The 22844-nt window shown below is 44.1% G+C and overlaps 1 protein-coding gene across 9 annotated transcripts in view; it reads left to right on the top strand.

Annotated features, from left to right (window-relative positions):
• The window catches only part of SCUBE2 (signal peptide, CUB domain and EGF like domain containing 2), an 85377-nt gene that overhangs the window by 59073 nt on the left and 3460 nt on the right, over positions 1-22844 (top strand). For 6 of the 9 annotated variants that reach the window (XM_032240698.1, XM_032240694.1, XM_032240696.1 and 3 more), the window contains 5 exons: positions 2268-2435; positions 3149-3310; positions 5667-5864; positions 7374-7526; positions 11275-11354. In XM_032240698.1, coding sequence (XP_032096589.1) covers positions 2268-2435; positions 3149-3310; positions 5667-5864; positions 7374-7526; positions 11275-11354 — 761 coding nt within the window. Of the gene's footprint in view, positions 1-2267; positions 2436-3148; positions 3311-5666; positions 5865-7373; positions 7527-11274; positions 11355-12033; positions 15988-22844 lie in introns of those variants that run through there. The other 3 variants (XM_032240702.1, XM_032240697.1, XM_032240695.1) reach the window with 1 other exon arrangement.

Raw genomic sequence — 22844 nt, 5'->3', positions numbered from 1 at the left:
GCAAGGCTGTTTCTGGCTTAAAAATCAAATCCTCATATTGATGTGTGACTCCTGTCATATCTTTGGCCTGTTATAAAACTCCAAAACTAACTGCAATGTTGATAAGGAGGGACATTTTGGAATCTGCTCACCCTTGTATGTGACCTTATTATTTTTATTTTTTTCTTGAGACAGAGTCTCATGCTGTCACCCAGGATGGAGTGCAGTGGCGCAATTTTGGCTCACTGCAACCTCCACCTCCTGGGTTCAAGTGATTGTCATGCCTCAGCCTCCTGAGAAACTGGGATTACAAGTGCATGCCATCACGCCCCACTAATTTTTGTATTTTTAGTAGAGATGGTGTTTTGCTCTGTTGGCCAGGCTGGTCTCAAACTCCTAACCTCAGGTAATCCACCCACCTCGGCCTCCCAAAGTGCTGGGATTACAGGTGTGAACTGCCACCCTCAGCCTATGTGACCTTATTAAGAAAAATTTAGGCCAGGCATGGTGGCTCATACCTGTGACCCTAGCACTTTGGGTTCAGGATCACTTGAGCTCAGGTGGCTAACCCTAACCCTAAGACCAGTCTGGGCAACATAGTGAGACCTTGTTTGTAGAAAAAAATGTTTTTAAAAAATTTGCTGGGCATGGTGGCACATGGTAATCCCAGCTACTTAGGTGGCTGAGGTGCAAGGATTGCTTAAGCCCAGTAAGTCAAGCTGCACTAAGCTGTGATTGTGCCACTGCACTCTGGCCTAGGCAACAGAGTGAGACCCTATCTCAAAAAAAAAATGATAGCAATAAGAATATTGGTAATAATGCTTATTATAGCTAACATGTGTTGAATATTTACCTATGCCAGGCATTATGCTAAGTATATGAATTATGAACTATGAATAATTCATAGAATCATTACAACTCTGTGAGGCTAAAGCGACCCTTTCAAGGTCACACAGCCAACGGCAGGATGTGGAATCAGAACCCAGGCCTGTTAGGCTTCAGGCTCCTCCCAAGGGTGTGTATTCTTGAAATGCTATCATACCTATAACTTACGGGGGAAAATAAGACCACTACGATTAATGGAGGAGAGATGATTAAGAATATAAGAGACAGCAGATTTTGATAGTATCTTGCCAATGACTAATTCCTGGGGAACATGTGCTTTGAGAAATCCTTTTGTTTTTGGCTGTGTTTCTTGTCCCAGGTGTAATGTGTATAAGATCTAACTTAGTAAATAGTATTGTTAAAACAGGGGAGACTCTGAGTTACTCTATTCCTTTTTTCTGTTGTTTTTTTTTTTTTTTTTGAGATGGAGTTTTGCACTGTCCCCAGGCTGTAGTGCAGTGGCGCAATCTCCGCTTCCTGGGTTCAAGCAATTCTCCTGCCTCAGCCTCCCGAGTAGCTGGGACTACAGGCATGCACCACCCAGCTATTTTATTTGTGTGTGTGTGTGTATATGTGTTTTTAGTAGAGACAGGGTTTCATCATGTTGGCCAGTATGGTCTCCAGCTCCTGACCCCATGATCCACCCGCCTCAGCCGCATGAGCCACCGCGCCCGGCCTACTATTTTTTCTTGTTTTTGATAGAGACAAAGTCTTGCTGGATCACCCAGGCTGGAGTGCAGTGGCGCAATTATGGCTCACTGCAGCCTGGAACTCCTGGGCTCAAGTGATCCTCCTGCCTCAGTCCCAGAGTAGCTGGGACTACAGACATGTGCCGCTATGTCTGGCTAATTGTAAAATTTTTTGCAGAGACTGGGTTTTGCCATGTTGCCTAGGCTGGTCTTGAGCTGCTAGGCTCAAGTGATTTTCCTGCCTCAGCTTCCCAAAGTGCTGGGATTACAGGGATGAGCCATTAAACCCAGGCCGGGTCACTCTTTATATCACTAGGATGTAATCAGCTAGGTAAGGGGGTACTTCTGGGTCTAATTACTAAGTTGATTCCAGAGCAGAGAACTCTCTCTCCTGCATTGCAGGGGATGCTTGGGCAGTGTGTAAGCCTAAGCCTGAGAACTACCAGGCCTTCCCATACTTTGGAAGCAGTTGACACTTGACTCCTGGTTTCCAGCTTTCACAGCTGTGCTGTGCAGCTCTGTGTGTAAACATCAGGCACTCATATGCCATTGCCTCAGGGTCAGCAGCAGGGCAGCATTGACTATATGCTCTCTGACTGAGGTGGGAACTGAGGTCAGCATGGGGCAACAGGACTGAAGTTGATCTCATCTGGAGAGTCGGGGGCAAGGGTCTGCCTGGGGGCCTTGCTCACCTAAAGCTATTGGTCCTTCCAGGTCTGTGTCAACCTGGTGAATATTCTGCAGATGGCTTTGCACCTTGCCAGCTCTGTGCCCTGGGCACGTTCCAGCCTGAAGCTGGCCGAACTTCCTGCTTCCCCTGTGGAGGAGGCCTTGCCACCAAACATCAGGGAGCTACTTCCTTTCAGGACTGTGAAACCAGAGGTGAGCACCGGCAGCTTGCCTTTGTCTAGGGCTGGATTTCCCTTCTGAGTATCATGGGAGTCTGGTGAGGCTCCAATCAAGCCCAGCCTGACACAGTGCCTCAGTGGCCGGGGGGTTCAGATCCCAGCTCCACTCACCCCTGGCAGGATGTGCAGGGGGCACTGGAACTCACTGGACAAGGCGTCCTCAGCCACCTTACCCACTTTGGACAGGCTGACAAGGGACAGTCAGGCACTGATGAGCCAGTTTGGTATACAGGTTCCCCTGGTTCCTTCCTCCAGCCCTCCTCCATCTCTGTGCCCTGACCTAGAGCTTCCCCCCAGTACTCCTTCTCTAGAAGCCCACTCCAGCTGCCTTCTCCCAGGGAGCCCAACTCTAAACCCAACCTCAGTTCTGCAACTGCCTGCCTCTCATACTCACAGATGTGCTCTGTATGAAGACTTGAGTTGTGATAATTGATGCCTGAAAATCTGCATGAACCATAAACTCATTGGAGATACACACATATCTTGTTCTTCTGTATTTCTCTGTTTCATGAGCCCCATCCAAACTGCCTGTTTAGGGAGTTAAGTGTTGATTAGCTCCAGATTGGTAGGAAAGTCTTACTTCATTTGCACATAAAAATTTATTTCACAGACTTTAAAATCTTTTGTGCCGCATTTGATTAAAAATAGTCTTTTTTTCCTGTTCTTTTCACCCTCCCTCGCCCACAGTTCAGTGTTCACCTGGACATTTCTACAACACCACCACTCACCGATGTATTCGTTGCCCAGCGGGAACATACCAGCCTGAATTTGGGAAAAATAGTTGTGTTTCTTGCCCAGGAAATACTATGACTGACTTTGATGGCTCCACAAACATAACCCACTGTAAAAGTAGGTCTCTCTCTAAGGTTTTTCACAGTCCTGGCTAAGAAGATATGTGTCTGGGTCCAACTCAGAGCATGGGGCATGGGGCAGAGGTCCCAGTTCATTCGGAACCACATAGATGTTATGAGCCTAGCTCACAGCCGTGCAGACCAATGTGGAGAGAGAGCAGGGCCTGACTGTGCAGAGTGACTCATCTTTATTGGTCCTGGCTGCTTCCTCGGGCATACTTACCAGCTGTACTCAGCTTAATTTCCTCCCTGGGGCATAATTTTAGTCCAGCCTTACTCAGCATACATTGTTTGAGGACCTGTTACATGCCCGGCATTCTGCTGGGAACTTGGTTGATACCAAGCAGAATAAGTCAGCATTGCTGACCCTGCAAGGAGCTCAGGCAGTGAGACTGTAGGGGAAGGAGCGATTGACTGTCTTGAGAGATGAGGAAAGGCTTCTGGAGGGTGTGAGAACGTTTTCATGGAGAGGATGGGGAAAGAGCAGGAGAAAGAGCCTTATGTTTGAGCGAGGAGCTGAGGGAGGCACAGACGGAGGAGACCCCTGGACCTCAGGCTAGAATGTGCTGAAGGGAGTCTCAGGCATATCAGGAGGTGGAGCCTTGGATGGACATTGAGGAGACTGATTTGTGTTTTATAGGAAGGGGGAAGCAAATCATTTAAGGACTTGCTGTCTGGGGTTTTTTTTAAAGCCATTATTTATAACCAAAATTACAACAAAACTCTGTAGTAAAGGCCAAAAGTAAATCCCAGCTAATCTTTAAGACAGCAATCAGAAGAGCAAAGAGGCCCCCCTAAACTGGAGGAGCTTGGGACTGAGGGAGGCAGTGAATCATTCGAACTTTATGATTGAAAGGTCATCTGGTTTTCTTTCTATGCCGAGGAAGTCCTTTTAACAGCATCTTTATAAGTAGCCTTCCATCAAGTCTCTTCTTGAATACCAGCTATGACAGGAGGAGTGCTACCTCATATCTTAGCTTGTTGGTAAATTAGACTTTGGAAAGTTCACAGTGTTAGAAAATTCTTCCTCATACCAAGATGAATGTTCCCTTGTCTTCTACTACCTGGCCCTTGGTTGACCCCATGGGGGCCCGTGAGAGCCTTATGGCACAGTTCCTAGGGCAGCCCTTCAGGACTGAAGGCAGTTCTCGGCTCCATGGCTCCCCCTTCCTTCTCTTTTCTACCAAGAAGAAAAGCCTATAGATTTTTTTTCTACTAGTAGCAATAAATCCCAGTTGTAACAAGAGAGGGAAAAAGTAATCCCTTCAACATCTTCTCTTGCATAGATTTACCTGACAGTATTAAGTAATGAGCTCCTTGAGAGCAAAGACTGTCTTTCTCGTTTCTGAGCTCTCAGAGCTTTGGGTGACATTTCTGTGATGAGCGGGATTGGATGAATGAAGATGCAGCTGGGTACTGTGGGTAAGGGAGGGGTCTGTCCATGCCTGCATGTGTGTGTGCAGCCTCTGCCTTTGGTGCCATATATAAGTATCCAGCATGCCTTGTATCTACTGATAACTCATTTGAGTTTTCTTCCTTCTTTAAAAATAAAATATGGGTTGGGCACAGTGGCTCATGCCTATAGTCCCACAGTTTTGGGAGGACAAGGCCTGGATAGCTTGAGCCTATGAGTTCAAGACTAGCCTGGGCAACATAGACCTTGTCTCTACAAAAAAACCAAACCAAACCAAACCAAACAAAACAAAACTGTCCAGGCATGGTGGCACTTGCATATGGTCCCAGCTTCTTGGGAGGTTTGAGCCCAGGAGGTCAAGGCTGCAGTGAGCCATGATCGTACCACTACACTCCAGCCCTGGCAACAGAGAGACTTCATCTCAAAAAAAATTAAAAAATATTTAAAATTCTAAATGAATAAAAAATAAAATGTGGTCTTGACCAGAGAGAAAAGTGAAAAATATGTCTGACTTATCTTCACAAAGGTCTAGAAAAGGGTCAGACAGTCTCTACAGAGCAATCAGCTCTGTTCCCCCTATTTTGAGAGAGCTAGAAGTTCTGTCTCATGGGTTCCTCTGACACTTGGACTTGGTAAACAAAATATTGAAAGCTATATTTATCCTTCTGTTCACAAATACGTGCCCTGACCTTGAACACTTTCAGGCTAATGAGAAAATAGTGCCTCAAGAACTCAGACGGGTAGACTCCTTGTGGGGAGGTAATGGTTTGGCTTCCACAGGGGAACCTGGGTGTTATAGGACAGACTCATTCCCAGATGGTATCATTTTCATGCCCCATTCCTGGGAGGTGACAAGGATGCTGCAGGGCTCAGCATACTAGTGGTGGTCAGGACGTGGATGACAGTGTCATGCCATAACTCAGGGCGTTTTCTTTTCCAGACAGAAGATGTGGAGGGGAGCTGGGAGATTTCACTGGATACATCGAATCCCCAAACTACCCAGGCAATTACCCAGCCAACACCGAGTGTACGTGGACCATCAACCCACCCCCCAAGCGCCGCATCCTGATCGTGGTCCCTGAGATCTTCCTGCCCATAGAGGACGACTGTGGAGACTATCTGGTGATGAGGAAAACCTGTGCGTCTCACTCCCTGCTTCCCTCCCTCTCTCCCTCAGGCCTGCTGGGAAGCCTGATGACCTGCTCCCCAGGCTTTCCATGTGAGGAGCAGGCCTAGAATGTCACCTCCATATTAGAACAGAGGTGGAACATGATATAGGGTTGGTGAGAGACAAAATGTAAATAAAAGCCACACACTGAAACGTCTTGCTGGAACCCAGAGGTAGTGATCCTGCAGTTCAGTCTTCCCCGCTGTGCTCACTGGGGTGTGTTGAACCTTTTTCCACAAGGACACAGAGAGCCAGTGAGAATCATGCAGTGCTGGCCACAGACATTCCCTCATGCTGAGTAGCAACTGATGACTTGGGGACTGATGGAGCCTGGCCAGGTGGGGACCTGTCCTCCTATTCTGATTCAGGGCCCAGTGTCCATAAAGGAAGACTGCTGTCAACACAGCTTAGAGGGAGTGTAATGAGGGGCCCTGCAGCCAGGCTGCCTGGATCTCTGTCCCAGTTCCACCTTTTAGTTGTTCTATGATCTCGGGCACACATTCTGAATCTTTCTGTACTTCAGTCCTCTTATCTGTTAAAATGGGGCTAATAACAGTTGCTAGCTTATAGGGTTATTATAAGGAGTTCACAGTTGTGAAACACTTAGAATAATAGGCCAGGCACTGGCTCACGCCTATAATCCCAGGCTGAGGGAGGAGGCTGAGGCAGGAGAATCACTTGACCCCAGGAGTTTGTGACCAGCCTGGGTGAGGCCCTGTCTCTACAAAAAATTTTTTTAAATTAGCTGGGCCTGGTGGTGCACACCTGTGGTCCCAGCTACTTGGGAGACTGAGGTGGGTGAATTGCTTAAGCCCAGGAGGTAGAGGATGCAGTGAGCCATGATCATGCCACTGCACTCTAGACTAGGTAACAGAGCCAGACCTTGTCTCAAGAAAAAAAAGAAAAGAAAAAAAGAATGATGATGACACAGGAGCCACTATATAAATGTTTGCTCTTTTTATTAGTGGTTACAATGTCTGAAGTAAAGTATAGGTTTAAATCCTTGCTTTACCACATACTGGCTATATGACCCTGGGCAAGTATTTAATCTCTCTGTCAAAAAGATAACAGTTGCACCAACTTTCTGTGGTTTTCAGAAGATTAAATGAGACAAAGCCCATAAATGGCCTAGCATACTGCCTGGTCTTAGGCAGCAAATGGTGGTGATGATGATTAGATGACAGCAGGTCAGTTCTGAACAGGAGGCCCTCACCCAGCTCTTACAGTGGGTGGCACAGCCTGGTCTGCTGCTGCTTGCCAAGCCCCAGGCCTTTCAGGCACAGCCTCCCCGGGGGCCCACAATCACCAGCTGAATCTACTCTGTTTCCAGGACTTTTGACTTAGGATGGCTCAGCTGGGCCTGAAGAGCTCTTTAGCATAGCTTGTACAGTTTGAGTGTTTAGAAAGATGAGCGTATATTGTATGCCTGGTCAGTGCTATGAGTCTTGAAGCCCACCCCTCTCCAACTTCCCTTGGCAGCTTCATCCAATTCCGTGACAACATATGAAACCTGCCAGACCTATGAACGCCCCATCGCCTTCACCTCCAGGTCAAAGAAGTTGTGGATTCAGTTTAAGTCCAATGAAGGGAACAGTGCCAGAGGGTTCCAGGTCCCATATGTGACGTATGATGGTAAGCACAGCCTGCAGCACATGGAAAGAGCCTCTCTGCTTTGAACAGAGCCAACTTTGGAGCTAGCTGGCAGACTGCTGACAAGCACACATGCTTAGAAAGGCAGGCAGGATGAGGGGAAAAGACGATGCTGACTCACAGGTGCCAAATTTTAACAGGCATTTGGGGACACTGACAACAGGAGGAAAAGATGTTTTAGAAAATATATTAAAAGTGAGCATAGCTTGGTGAGTAAGAACATGGGCACTGGAGTCAGACTGTGATCAGCCTGGCTATGATCTTTTCTGTGACTTTGTGTATGCTACCATCTCTAAGCCTCTTGTTCTTAATGTGTGAATGAGGATAATCATTAGACTTATTCGAGAGTTCAATGAGCATTCCTAAAGGGCTTGAGGCAGTGCCTGGCATATAGTAATTGTTCAGTAAATATTAACTTCTTATGATTGTGGCTTTTATTAGGTAGAATCCTGAGGCGGGAAGGACCTGAGTTCTGGTCCTGGCTTTGCCACTGTCTCGCTTTGTGATCCTGGCAAATCAGATGACTTCTGGTTTCATTTTCTTCATGTTAGATGAAGGGGTGGCCCATCTGAGCCCTAGGGCCCTACCTAGCTCTGAGACTTGGTTGGCAAACATTTACTAGGAGCAGAAAATGAACTGGACCTTTGTCCTGAAGGACCACACAGTCCTGTGGGAGAGGAGTCATCTGTTCCTTCATGAACTTTTTTGTTCACCTATCCAATAAATATTTAATGAGCATCTACTATGTCAGGCATTGGGCTAAGTGCTGGAGTTAACATGGTTAGTGAGAGAAACACAAAATATATGTATTGTCATAGATGCTATAACAGCACTAAACCCTATGTGAGCCCAGAAGCAGCAGCAGCAGCAGTTAATTTGACATGAGCTTTTAGAAGGAATAGGGCAAAGTCTTGAGAGATGTGGGTCTTGAAAGAACATACACATTTTGAGCATAAATGGGGAATAAGAACATTCAGAAAGAGGGAAGGACATAAGTCAAAGGATGAAGTATCTGGTGTATTGTGGACACGAATGGTCTTATTTGGCCAGTGGGTACGGTGTGTGTGGCTTGGTGTTGAGACAGGAGACTAGAAGGGAATGGGGTTAGGCTGTGAAGAGTTTTCAGGGCCAAGCTCTGGAGGACAGACTTAATCTTAGAGGAAGCCACCAAAGATTTTTAGGCAGACAAGTGCCAAAAGTGTTTGGGAAGACAATATTCTATGGCTTTCCCAAAAAGTAACGAAAGCAAGGATCATGATCTTTGTCCTACAGTTGCCCGAAATAATGGCAAACACCCAAGACAAGGAGTTTTAGTATCTGACTTCTGGGGTTGATGCAAATGCCTCCCACGTGGCTCTCCTGAGAGACAGAGAACCTCACCTACCCGAAACAAACCAACTGGCAACCTCTCCTATCTGGAATCAGAAAGAAGGCAAAAAGACACTGAGATTCCAAAATAAATATGGCTGTTCTCAACGCTGCCTTTGTGACACATGAAAACATCTTGTTTTTTTTTGTTTTGTTTTGTTTTTTTAATTAAAAAAGAGTTATAGCTCCAACTGGGGAAATTTACGCATAATGCAGGGTAGGCCAACAAGAGTGTGTCTCACATGTGTCACAGTAGAGAATAGTCGGAAACCACTGTTTTCCCCACAGAGAAGCTCCCGAGGCCTTCACTCAGAGTCCATTTTTTTTTTTAAACATTTATTTCCAAAAAGTTTGATATCTGTTTTTCAAACCCAGAAGCATAGAAATCACATTTAGAAGGTGCACTTGAGGCTGCTACAGACTGGCTCTCTGAGTGCTAGAGAATGGTGAGAACCGTAGTTAGGGCTGACAACTGACTGCCAGGTACATGCTGAAGTACCTTTTACATGCTGCTTTCCTCACAATCGTACCATAAAGTAGACATGATTATTTCCTGATTTTATAGATGAGGCCACTCAGGCTTGGAGATTTAAGGAACTGGCTGAGGTCCCAGCATGGCAAGCTTGCAAGGGAGGGTTTAAACCAGGTCTTTGGGACTCCAGAGCCTGGATTCTTACCTGTAATTTGCTGCATTTCTAATGAGTTGGAGCAAGTAAGGAAACACAGTAGTTCTTAAAAGCAGAATAATTATTTTTTTTAAATGTTAGCAGTCTGGAAGCATTTGGTAGAGTGGCAAACAGCTGTCTAGTTTTCTAGTACAGCAGAATGCAGCACAGCAACTGACATTCTTAATGGTAAATCCCCATCATCAAAAAGAGGAGAGACACTGCCGCAGAGGAATTCAAGATTAAAAGAAAATGTATTCTCATATTTTATATTCGCTCAAATAAGACACCACACTAACTAACAGAGGAACAAAGCTATGGCAAACATATCAAATTAGTAATTGTGACTATTATACCATTACTTTCCATTTACCACCCCTTAACTGAGAGAAACTTTTCAAGAGCTCCTCTCACACAATTTCAATGATGTTCTTATAATGTGTTTGGCTTTGTCGAACACGATATGCATATAAAGAGGCATTTTTTCTGTGTCTGGAGTTTGGAAAAGATTGTGCTTTGCATATGCTTGATTTGAATGATGACTATAGGAAATAAGCTAGACTTCAAAGGGGGAGGATTCGAATTTGGAGAAGTACAGCATGCACTGCATTTAATGTGTACATCAGGACAAAAAATATTAATGAGAGAACACACACAGCCTTCTTCCTCCTCAACCAGCCAAATTCTCCACCCTCCAGCTCCATTCAAATAAAGGAGAGAATAGTCTTTCTCCATGGATAAGAAGATTGATTGTTTTATGTATTACGAGGACAGAGAAAAAAGGGGGAGGCGGGAGGTGGAGATGGAAAGGAAAGCCTGATGAGCTCACCAGGAAGTGAGTGTCCACAGAGAAGAGCAGAAGACCAAGGACTAAGCCCTGGGACACTCCTTCGGTAAAAGGTCAGAGAGAAGAAGAAAAAAACCCAAGAAGCCTCAGAGAAGTAACCGGTAATGTAGGAGGAAAACCAAAGAGCATGGTATCCTGGAAGCTCAGTGAAGCACTGGATCAAGGAGGAGGAGGAGCAACCAGCCGGGTCAAAAGCTACTGATGCATCAAGGAGGATGAAGACCAAGAACTGACCATTGGGATTTAGCAACAGGAAGGTCATGACTGGTCTCACCAAGCAGTTTTGGAGGAGTGACGGGGGCCAAAGCTGATTCAAAAGGGTTTAAGAGAGAAAGAAAGGAAAAGAATCAGAGATAGTGGGTGCCGACAATTTTTTTTAAAGGATTTTTGAGTGGATAAGTGAGATGGAAGCTAGAGGGAGAACTGAAGTCAAGGGAGGGATTTTTAAAGTCAGAGATATACAACATTTTTGCATGCTGGTGGGAGAGACCAATAGAGAGGAAAATGTATCATGAAGGAAAGAAACAGCAGAATTACTAGAACAATGCTGTTGATTTGGGGAGAGAAGATGGGCCTGGCATACTAAGTGGCGGGATGAGCCTTGACTGGATGCACAGTGGCTCATCTGAGGGAAGAGGGAACGGGGAATATGGGTGCAGATGCTGGTAGGTGAAGAGAGGTGGTGGTGGGAGTCTATGGAAATTCTCCTCTGACTGCCTTCTCAGTAGCAGAATGGTAAGTGACAGCAGCCACAGAAGGAACATTTCTCAGAGCCTTATTACAAAGTGAAAGAGCAAGTTTGGAAGTAGCTAAATCATAAGAATGCAAAACATGTTCTTTATTCCAACAGAGGACTACCAGGAACTCATTGAAGACATAGTTCGAGATGGCAGGCTCTATGCATCTGAGAACCATCAGGAAATACTTAAGGTGAGTGCATGACTCAGGTGGACATGGCAGTTATCCACAGAGCTTCCCAAGTACTATTGGAGAAGCTTCTCCTCCTGCTCTGTGTCACCACCTTTCAGACATGGAGCCTGTGCTGGCCCAAGGCCAGTTTTATACCTTCACCACACTTAATATTTTTTAAAAATCAGGTTGCTGTCTTTAGTATTGTCAAATGAAGTTGTATTTTTTAATTTGGAAATTTGTGGAGGAACAGGGAGAAATTTGCTTATAAATCCAAACCAGCAGCAAATAACGTTTTTATATTAATTCCAAATAGCTGAGGATCCTTGGCTCCTTATGTATACTTCGAGCCTAAAATTCACCAAAGTGTAAATACTTATAAGTAATTAGCAATAAATACTTGTGATATCACTAATCCTATAAATATTCCCAAATCCTGGTGTTGCACTCATCTGGCTGGGAAAAAGAAAACAGGTTTTTTACATATTAAATTTTTATTTATAAAAGTAATTCATACTTCTTGTAACTAATTAGAAAAAATAAAAACTGGAAAGAAGGTAAAAATCAGAGGAAACAATTTTTGCAAGTGTTTTTCAGCTAAGGAAGCTACTGCGTAATATTGGGTCATCACAGTTTCATGGGCAAAACATCAGCATATTTAAATATTTTGGCCCAGTAACAAAAATTCTGTTCTTTTTAGGATAAGAAACTTATCAAGGCTCTGTTTGATGTCCTGGCCCATCCCCAGAACTATTTCAAGTACACAGCCCAGGAGTCCCGAGAGATGTTTCCAAGATCTTTCATCCGATTGCTACGTTCCAAAGTGTCCAGGTTTTTGAGGCCTTACAAATGACTCTGCCCAGGTGCCACTCAGTACAAATGTTCTTCCTTAGGGTTGGTGGGACAGAGCTGTCTGCCTTCTGCATGTCAGCACAGTTGGATATTGCTGCCTCCAGTATCAGTGACTCATTAGAGTTCAATTTGTATAGATAATACAAATGTTTTGGTAAATTGAACTTGGTTTTTTTTCCCCAGCATCGTGGATGTAGACTGAGAATGGCTTTGAGTGGCATCAGCTTCTCACTGCTGTGGACGGATGTCTTGGATACATCAAGGGCTGACTGAGCTGGACTTTAGTCAGCCTAGGTGAGACTCACCTGTCCTTCTGGGGTCTCACTCCTCCGCAAGGAGTCTGTAGTGGAAAGGAAGCTGCAGAAGAGGAGGCTGCTTATTCTGAAACTTCAGCTTCCTCTAGCCCGGCCCTCTCTAAGAGAGCCCTCTGCACTCGTATGCAGGCTCTGACCAGGCAGAACAGGCAAGAGGGGAGGGAAGGAAACCCCTGCAGGTTCCCTCTACTTACCTTGAGACCTGGGAGGACTCAGTTTCTCCACAGCCTTCTCCAGCCTGTGTGATACAAGTTTGATTTCAGGAGCTTGAGTTCTAAGCAGTGATCATTAAAAAAAATACTTAAAGCAGAAAGAATTAGAAATAAAAAGATAAAAACTAAGCACTTCTGGAGACATAATAATGTACATTTATTGCCAGCTTCCACCCTGCAGCAAAAGCATAGCGCCAACATCCGCACCTTCAGCTGTGCCCTTGGACACTCTGCTGGCCACTGCCTGTGGGATTGGGGAGTTCAGGTGAAATGTGATTTCCTCAGCGGATGAGAATCATTGATTGTCATGAAAAGGAGATTTCACCAACCCCAAGTCAGTATTGCCAAGTGGGCTTCCCATCACAAGGGATCTGAGGTCCAGGTGGGTGTGGTGAGACCCAGCCTGTCACGTATGCCTTTATTCCTCACTCTCAAATGTGAGAGATGGACTCTGCTCCGTGGACCTGAGCAGCCCCTTGAAGGGTGGTCTCATTCTCTAACAGTAACAGCACTGCCGAAATACCCTCTAAATGCCACACCATCATCTCACTTTGGGTCAGCCCAGTCGGGCCTCATGATCATTTCTTGAACTTGAATTTTCAGTGTTACTGTATCTTTAAACATTTAAATCCCCAAGCAAAAATCTCATTACAGTGAATAAAAAAAGAATCCAATCAAACAAGCCACCATTTCCCTAATGGATGGACCACCTACAACTATAGTGTTTTATTATTTCAATAACAACTCTATGCAGTCAATTCTCTACACCAAAGTACTAAAAAATGTCTAACAAGCATTTTGGAAGAAAACAAAGATGACTTCATTATGGTTGAACTTGCTTTTCATCTCAGTGTTGCTTTTTTAACCTGTTAATAACATTGATTCTTAAAAAGCCCTGATCAAACTTTTTTTCTTTATTCAGATGGGCCCTAAATATTCATTTTCAGATTTCTCTTCAAAAGTTTGAATATCATCATTTAAAAAAAATAGCATTAAAACAAGCACTTGGACTTTGTTATACTGGAGCTTGGCCTATATTTCTGAGACTGACCATAAGATGAAAATTCGAATGTCATGTAACCCGAGTTAGTGACCGCACTGATGTGGAGGTGAGGTGAGCTGAGCTGCACCATTCTGTCCAAGCATGTTAGTAACTTTGTGCTCATGACTGTGTGATCCTGTCTTGATGATTTCACAAGAAGGCTAGGGATGGGAATACTCTGGGGGCTGAAGGAGGCTGCATAAACCCGGTCACAGTGGAGCATCCTCCATGGGGCAGCCCCATGCCCCAGAGCTGTGTTCCTAGTACATGCGCAAGCCACTGGAGCCCGGGAGTATAGAGAGGAGCTTCCTCTCTATACCATCAACTACCCTAAGACATGCTGTGATCCTGTGAGGGGGCTGGCTGTCTGGAGATACTATTTCTACCTGCTACATCAATATTTATCAAACTTCTGCCAGGCACTCTTCTAGGCCCTGGGGATGCACAGTGATAAGACAGACAAGGTCCCTTCCCTCATGGAGCTTACATGTTAGGGGGAAGAGACAGACAAAGAACAGATAAATCAACATGAAAAGTAGCCTCTAGTGGTGAGAGCTATGCTGAAGATTAAAATAGGTTACTGTAACAGATGACTGTGTGGCTACTTTAGGATTGGGGATTATAGATGGCCTCTATGTGGAAATTAGATTTCAACTGAAAATTAAATGGCAAGAAGAAAACAGCCTTGGGAAAATTAGGGGGAAGAGCTTTCCAGATAGAGGAAAACCAAGTGCAAAGACTATCAGGCAGCAGCAAGCATTTGTGTATATTGTAGTCTAGTGAGAAGGCAGGTTCTACCAGATGAGGCCAGAGAACCAGACACAGCAAGATCACATCAGGCTTTGGAATCTGGAATGAGGGGTTTGAGTTAGTTCTAAATATGTTGCAAAACTTCTGAATTGATTTAAGCAGAGGAGTGAGATAATCTGATTTATGTTTTAAAAGGGTAGCTCTGGCTGCTGTGTGAATAGGAAGCAAGCATGAAGGCAGAGAGAGTCATTCACAGGCTACTGCAACAGACCAAGCAGCCATCCAGGTGGCAGATGAAGGCATTGTCTGGATTAGGATGTAGTAGTGGAGATGAGAGAAGCAGAAGGATTCTGGACATGTTTTAGGGGAGAGTCAACAGAATTTGCTGATGGGGATTGTATGGAAGGGCTAAGGGAAAGAAGGTGGTCAAAGATGACTCCTAGTTGCCTGAGAAACTGGTAGATGGAGAAGACTAGAAGAGGAGGAACAGGTTTGGGATATGAGCAGTTTTAAAACATGTTTGCAAATTCTTTGAGGCTCCGTCCATGGACAGGTGGGGTCTATGTCCCCTCCCCTTGAATCTGGTCTTCGTGACTGCTTGACCAGTATCAGCATGGCAGAAGTAATGCTTTAAAAGTTTCCAGGCCCGGGGCTTAAGACACCAGCTGCTTCCACTTCCTCTCCTTAGGATACTCACACTTGGAACTCAGTCACCATGTCGTGAGGAAGCAAGCCATAGCAGCCTGTGGGAGGCCGTGTGGAGAGGAACCACAGTCCTTCCACCCCCCAGCCAGGCTGAGCTCACAGGTGATAGCCAGCAAAACTTGCCGGCTATGTGAGTAAGACATCTTGGATTCTCCAGCTGCCCCAGCTAATGCTTCATGGAGCAATCCTCATTGAACCATAGAAAAATTACAGATTTGTGAGCAAAATTAATGATTACTATTTTAAATGATAGGTTTTGAGGTGACTTCTTATGCAGTAATATAACAGTGAAAAGGGGAGATGGTTAAGAGTTCCATTTTGGCCATTCCAGGTTCTAGGTGTCTATGAGATGTCCTCCTAGAGGGTTCAAATAGGCAAGTGTTTATACGAAGCCTCCGGGGAGGTCAGGGCTGGAATCTAAGTTTTAATGTCACAGAGTAAAGGCATGAGACCTTACCCAGGTTAAGGTCACCCGGGAAACATGTAAATAAAAGAAGACCAGGGATCTCTTAATTCTGGAATTTCCTGTATGGGCACAGGAACCAGGACTTAGAGGAGCTGCATATTAAGTAAACAGGAAGCGGCCAGAGCTGAGCTTCCATCTTCCCTCCAAGTGAGCTAGTTCTGTGAGTGAACTCGGAGTGGGTGTGATCTGTACAGTCCTTCTTTCCAGCTGTAGAAATTGTTCTTTAGCCATTTACGGAAGTAGTACATCAATGGATTTAACAACATCTCTCTTGAATTTCCAGTGCTAATAAAAAAGTCTTTGCCTTTCACACTAACAGGCAATTATGTTCACTTTGGAAAATTGCTTCCTCTGAATCATTCCCTGAGCTGTTAAGTGTGTTGTCTGTAGGCACTCACTGGATTTAGGTTTGCAGGTGATATTAAAATGTCATGTGGCAACTTGGGAAAGTCAGTGCTGCACACAGCACAGTGTAAGGACTTGCTTATCTTCCCAGAAATCTTTGCAGGAAGATCCACTGGGGCTGTTGCCTGCAGCAGACCACCACAGCTGGTGGGCCCATGTGCTGGAAAACCCAGGGTCATTCCAGGCCCAGCTGTAATCTTCACAGCCCTGAAGAACTGCCTCTTACTGTCAGCATCTCTGTTTCTTTTCACACAGCAGGATAGGTCTTGAGAACCTTACCTAAGTCTACACTACTTCTAGCCAGCATTTGGGAGGCAAATGGACTAGCTCAGCCTGGAGTAAAGCAGTTCCTCATCAAGTTGAGGGACGCTTGTTACATGTGGCTCTCTTGCAGGCAAGCCATCAGGTGCCTGCAATTTAAGGTCCTAGGAATGGCCCAGTAGGGGCCCATCCACAGAAACTTAGAGACTTTGGTAAGGCTTCATTTCTGTGACCATCTTCCACTCCAGGGCCTTGTGAGCCCAGCTCAGGGGTGTCCTAATATTTGTAGCAACCTGCCTCCTTCTCCCTTCAGGCAGTCTCGATCAGCCTCCAGGAGACCATCCTCAGGGGCTTGTTAACCCAGCAAGGCTGCTCCTGTGATCCACATCAGTGTTACAGCCACAGATATATCAGTACTCAGCAGGGAACACTTTCCAGAGAACATAATAGCATCATAATAGATTCAGAAAATGAAACCACTGTAATATAGGCAGTTTGCCTTAGTTGAATAAAGGGATACAAATTAAACCTACCTGCTGCAAACAATGACAGTAACTCAGTAGTGCTTGGTTTTCAGAGTATCTCATAAAGGGGATGCAACTACAGACCTTAGTTACTAATGATTTCTTATTATGTATTTGCTCATTCATTCATTTATGCAATATATACTTATGGAGGGCCTATTAAGTGCTAGACATTGTAGGAGCTAGGGATACTGCAGGGAACAAAAGAAGGTCTCTGCCCTTGTGGAATTTAGGTTCCGGTCTGGGGAGGCAGACAATAAACAAATGAACATATACTGTAAAGTCAAGTAGTGATGAGTGTTATAAATAAGGAATGGCAAAAGGACTGAGAATGAAGAGGTGATGGGAGGGAGCTGTCTTAGATAGGATGAGCTCATCATTAGAGTCATGAATCCAGGCCCCTCCTACAGCACTGGCTCCTCCAACCAAGCCTGGCAGCACTGGCCCTGGCAAGCTCCTTTATCCGCCCAGCAAGATCATGGCATTTCATGTCAAGCCAAGCTGACCAGTGCTCCAAGTTGTGAACAAGCCATTTGGCAGTTCCTCGGACAGGTGCCACCTAGTGGTTGCAACATGGAGTCAACCTGTGTTTCTGTGTCCCATCCCACTGCCTGAGACTTTACATGCCCATAATTCATGACAAGATCTTACCCAAGGGGCCCTGGGGACTAGGGCTGTGGTTTCACAACTGATTGATTGCATGTTGTTTGACACAGCCCTCGAAGTTTATCTGTTTAGAGCTCTTCCTTTTCTCTGCCTGGCAGAGAAAAACTAGTGACCAAGTCCAAAGTCATTGATCTAGGTCATTTCAAACTATCAACAAAACGGTCTGAATCTCATATACACACACTTCATATTCATTCATTCATTGTTATGGTCTAGGCACCAGGGTAGGCTGGATATATAGTTCTGACTCAGAAGGGAAAAGGAGTTGAAGGAATGATAAAAAATCTACCCGTCAATTATAATCTCACATGTTTTACCACTTGGTAGTTCCAGGAGCTCCATACCACACTCGCCTGACTTGGATTGTTCTCTGATGCTACGTGCTGTCCTGGGGCTGAAGGATAATTTTGGGCCATAGTTTGAAGTTTTCTGTCTTTTTTCTACAAAATACAAAAAGTAGAAATACAAGCCTAACTCAAATTTGAGCTTTGGTGCTGGCTTTGCCTTATTACATGTGTGGTAGTTGAAAAAAATTAATAGCTGCTGAGCAGGAACTGGAACCAATGCCCCAGAGAAGACAGAGCCCAGTAGTGTCTGAAGCAGCATGCACAGCAGAAGAGCACGGAGGTACGGAGTGTGAGCTTGTGGTGAACCTTGGCCAAGCCTGCTATGTGCAGCCCTCTGCAGCCTTGTGGGTAACCTATCGTGTGTGACCACAAATTGGTCATGAGCACATACTGTCAATGCAGCTGTGTGTGGGATGCCTGATCATATAAAACTGTGGACAGTACAGCATATTGGAACCCCAATGTTACTTCCAGGGGACTTAGCTTGAAGAAGGCAGTTTTTAGCAGCCACATCAGGTACCTAAACTGGAGTTTTGAGTAATGCAGGTGCCAAGTATAGAAGGCTTGATAGGGCCGGGGTGGTAGCTCACATCAGTAATCCCAGCACTTTGGGAGGCCGAGGTGGGTGGCTCATTTGACGTCAGGAATTCAAGACTAGCCTGGCCAATGTGGTGAAACCCTGTCTCTACTAGAAATACAAAAATTAGCTGGGTGGTAGTGGCACACACCTGTAATCCAAGCTACTTAGGAGGCTGAGGCAGGAGAATCACTTGAGCCTGGGAAGCAGAGGTTCCATTGAGCTGAGATCGTGCCACTGCATTCTAGCCTGGGCAACAGAGTGAGATGCTGTCTCAAAAAAAAAAAAAAAAGGCTTGATAAACAATCACTAAGGCTACCCATGAGGAAGTGGGATGACTCAAGCAGCATCATTCACCCAGTATCCCCCCCGTCCCCACCAGTATTCCTAATGTACTTCTCTGAAAATGCATTCTCTACATTTATCACACTGACAGGTGCCTTCCCTAAGATTTATGATTCACAATGCTCATATTCTCTAAGACTCCCATTATGTCCTTTACAATATCTGGATGGGTATCCCATTTCTGCCACTTATTAGCTATGTGACCTTGTAGAAGTTATTTAACTTCTCTATGCCTTAGTTTCTTCATATGGTAAATAAAGATAATGATACTGCCTACCAAATAGAGCTGTTTTGAGAATTAAATGAGTTAATACCTGGAAAACTCTTAAAACATTGCCTAGCACATAGTAAGGACCCAAGAAATGTTAACTGTCATTCTTTTCCTCATCATTACCTTTCACTTCTTGAGACTTTAGAAGTTAAACCCAAGATATGTTCTTTAATGGGGTTCATTCTCTGCTGGTTTTCCCCATTTCACTGAAATGGAAAGTTCTTTAGTCACAGGTTTTCTAGTAGAGTGTGTCCTAGCAACAGAAGAGGTAAAGCTTGAAGTAGGAATGAAAGGCCATGATGCCTGATTTGGGTTCTCACACAACGCCTTCCAAACACCCCTATCCTACTGAGCTTGGAATGTGAAGTGAATTCTTTCAATCTCCTGAGCTTGTCTTAGGTCAAGGACAGCACAGACACAAATGCACAGACACAGGGTGGCCTCTCAATCCTTCATCTTTTTCTGAGTTCCACTCCTCAGCCCCTGGTGTGTGAGGATCACAGTACATCTCCTTGCTGAGCCTAGAATCATGTTTTCCAGAACTGCCTATTTCTATTTGATGTTTCCAGCATGGCGACATCCACCTTTTAAGTCCAAGAAGGCAGTGCTCAGGTCTCTAGGCAAGCAAGGTCAATGAAGACACTCACTGTAGCAGGGTGTGAATAATATGCATGAAACCTGTTGTCAGTGGAACAAAGCCCCTTTTTGAGACATGAGGACACAGGCCTGGCCAAGGTGGGTCTGACCAGTGTGTAGCACGTGCCAGGGAGAGCATAGAACTCAAAGTGCAATGGAGTGTAGACAGATTGAGAATAGTGAATTTCATCTTTTTATATATCATGAATGAGAGAGGAAAAAAGCCAGTAATTATACAGTGGAGAAATCAGGCAATACCTTGACCAGAGGATCAAAATTAGCATGTCCAATAAAGGACAGATGGATATCATGTGCCTGCAGATGTGATATCCTGAGAAGAACATACCATCACCTATACTGTACTCAGGCCAAAAATGCATCACCTCAATCTCAGTACAAGAAAAATGCAGACAAACACAAAATGAAGAATGCTCTATTTTAAAAAAGGGAGGGAAGTTGAAAAACAAATAACTTGCACATCAATGAAATTTTAAAACTTGTGTGCTTCAAAAGACACTATTAATAAAGTGAAAAGGCAGCCCATGGAATGGTAGAAAATGTTTGCAATCATGTAACTGACAAGAGATTAATGCCTATAATATATAAAGGGTTCTTACAAGTCAATATAAGACAAATCACTCAACTAAAAATGGACAAAGGATTTTAATAAACATGTTTTCAAAGAAGACAAATGGCCAATAAGCACCTGAAAATATGCTCAATATCATTAGTCATCAGGGAAACATAAATCAGAACCACAATCAGATACCATCTCGACCTCACTAGGATGGCTATAATAAAAAAGACAGATGGTAACAAGTATTGATGAGGATGTGAAGAAATTGGAACCCTCACACTGCTGGTGAAGATGCAGAATGGTACAGCTGCTTTGGAGAGCAGTCTGTTAATTACTCAAAGGTCACATAGGCTACCACATGACCCAGCAATTCTACTCCAGGAGATGAATAAAAGGGCACAAAAAGATTTCTACATGAGATTTCATAGCAACATTAGTCATTATAGCTTAAAAGTGGAAACAGCTCACATATCTATCAACTAACATATAGCTAGACAAAATATGGTATATCTATACAATGGAATATTATTTGGCCATAGTTAAGTACTGATACATGCTACAGTAGGGATGAACTTGAAAACATTGTGCTAAGTGAAAGAAGCCAGTCACAAAAGACCCTGCATTGTATGATTACAGTTACGTGAATTGTCCAGAATAGGCAAATTCATAGAGACAGAAAGTGGATTACAAGTTAACTGTCTAGGGCTGGAGAATTTTGTAGGCAATTGGGAGTGATTAATGGACACCAAGTTTCTCTTGGGATGATGAAATGTTCTAGAAGTCATTGTGGTGACGGTTGTACAGCTCTCTGAATATATTTAAAACAATTGAATTGTACACATTAAGTAAAATGGTATGAAATGGGTAAATTGTATGGTATGTGAATTATATCACACACAAAAACCAGTTACTAAAAAGGGTTAACTGGTTTTTGTGTTAACCAGTTAACCCTTTTTAATGACACTGATATTTTTGAATTTTGACATTTTGAATGTCAAAAATGTCAGTGTCATTAAGGACAAGGAAAGCTGTGGAAATGTTCCAGATTAAAGAAGGCTAAAGAGACATGACAACCAAATAGAATACCTGCTCCTAGCCTGGATCCTGTAATGGAGGAATGTGTTACAAATGGTCAACTGACAAAATTAGAACATGAATAGTAGCTTAGATAAAAGTACTGTATCAATGCAAATTTATCAAGCTTCTATCTGTATTGTGGTTACATAACAGAAAAATCCCTATTTTTAGGAAATATACGATGAAGTATTAGTGGTAAAGGGTCATAATGTATATGTAATCTATCCTAAAATGGTCCAGAAAAAAGTGTGTCTGTGTGTGTTGCAGGGAAGCAAATAAAATTTAACACTTTTATGAGTCAAAGGAAGCCATCAAGAAAGCGAAAAGGCAACTCATAAAATGGGAGAAAAATTGTGCAAATCATATCTGACAAGAGATTTGTAGCTAGAATATATAAAGAAATCTCACAATTCAATAATAAGAAGACAGATAACTCAGTTAAAAACGGACAAGAGGTTTGAATAGACATGTTTCCAAAGAAGACAAACAAATGGCCAATAAGCACCCCAAAAACAAATGGAGTAAAATGTTATTAAAGGGTAATCTGTGAAAAGGATATACAGGTGTTCTTTCTATTATTTTTATTTTCACAACTTTTTGTAAGTTTCCATTTTTTTCCAAATTAAAAGTTTTTAAATAATCATGAATGACTTTTCTCTTCGGGCAGTGTAGAGCAGTGCGAAAACTGGTCATTGTAAACACTATGTGGGTGAACGTGTGCACATGTTTGCATACCTGGGAGTCTACACATGTTCCACAGGGCACTTCACTGCTCTGCTGCCATTGGCCCCCAGGTCCTGTGGCCTGCCCAGCATGCACACCATCACATCTAAGCAACATGCTTAGTTACCTAGGGGGAAAGAGGTAGAGCCCTTGGTGCTCCTGAGGTAGACAGAGGCTACTTATCAGTGTGAGCCATTCTGCAGGCATTGTCCCCTCTGGCTGAGGCTGACATTAAGAGATATGGAGCAGGTGGGTTAGGCCTATGCTTTGCTGTATTCTGAGAGACTTGCCATCTTCAGAGTTCTTGTTTTCATATGAAGAATTTCCCACTGGGCTTAGAAGAGCCACTCTTTTTCTGGGTTCTCTACCTATGTTGGAAAGGGGAACGAAAGAGAAACAGGACATATTTATTGAGAGCCTACTTTGTGTCAGGCTTTATGTGTTATTTCACTCAGATGAAAGAGCCCTGCAAGATGGGTAAACAGGCTCAGAGAGTTTCCGTAATTTGGCCAAGGTCCCACAGCAAGCAAGGGGTGAAACCAGATTCAAAGCCAAGCCTAGACTCCCCACTTCCCAACTTCCACCAGACACACTTCTTTCAGATACTGAGTTTCTTTTTTCTTTCCATTGTTTCTCCTGTTTTGCTGTCTAATTTGAGGTCAAAGCCTGTTCTCATCCCAGGATATGAAACCAAATCACTGCTGACTGGAATGGATCCAAAAGACCCAGACAACTTTGGAAAACACCAGCAGGGCTGCCAT

The sequence above is a fragment of the Sapajus apella genome, unplaced genomic scaffold (assembly GCF_009761245.1).
Source record: "Sapajus apella isolate SASKATOON/1434 unplaced genomic scaffold, GSC_monkey_1.0 scaffold47, whole genome shotgun sequence".
NCBI classification, from domain to species: Eukaryota; Metazoa; Chordata; class Mammalia; order Primates; family Cebidae; genus Sapajus; species Sapajus apella.
This window is presented reverse-complemented; position numbering and strand designations above follow the sequence as displayed.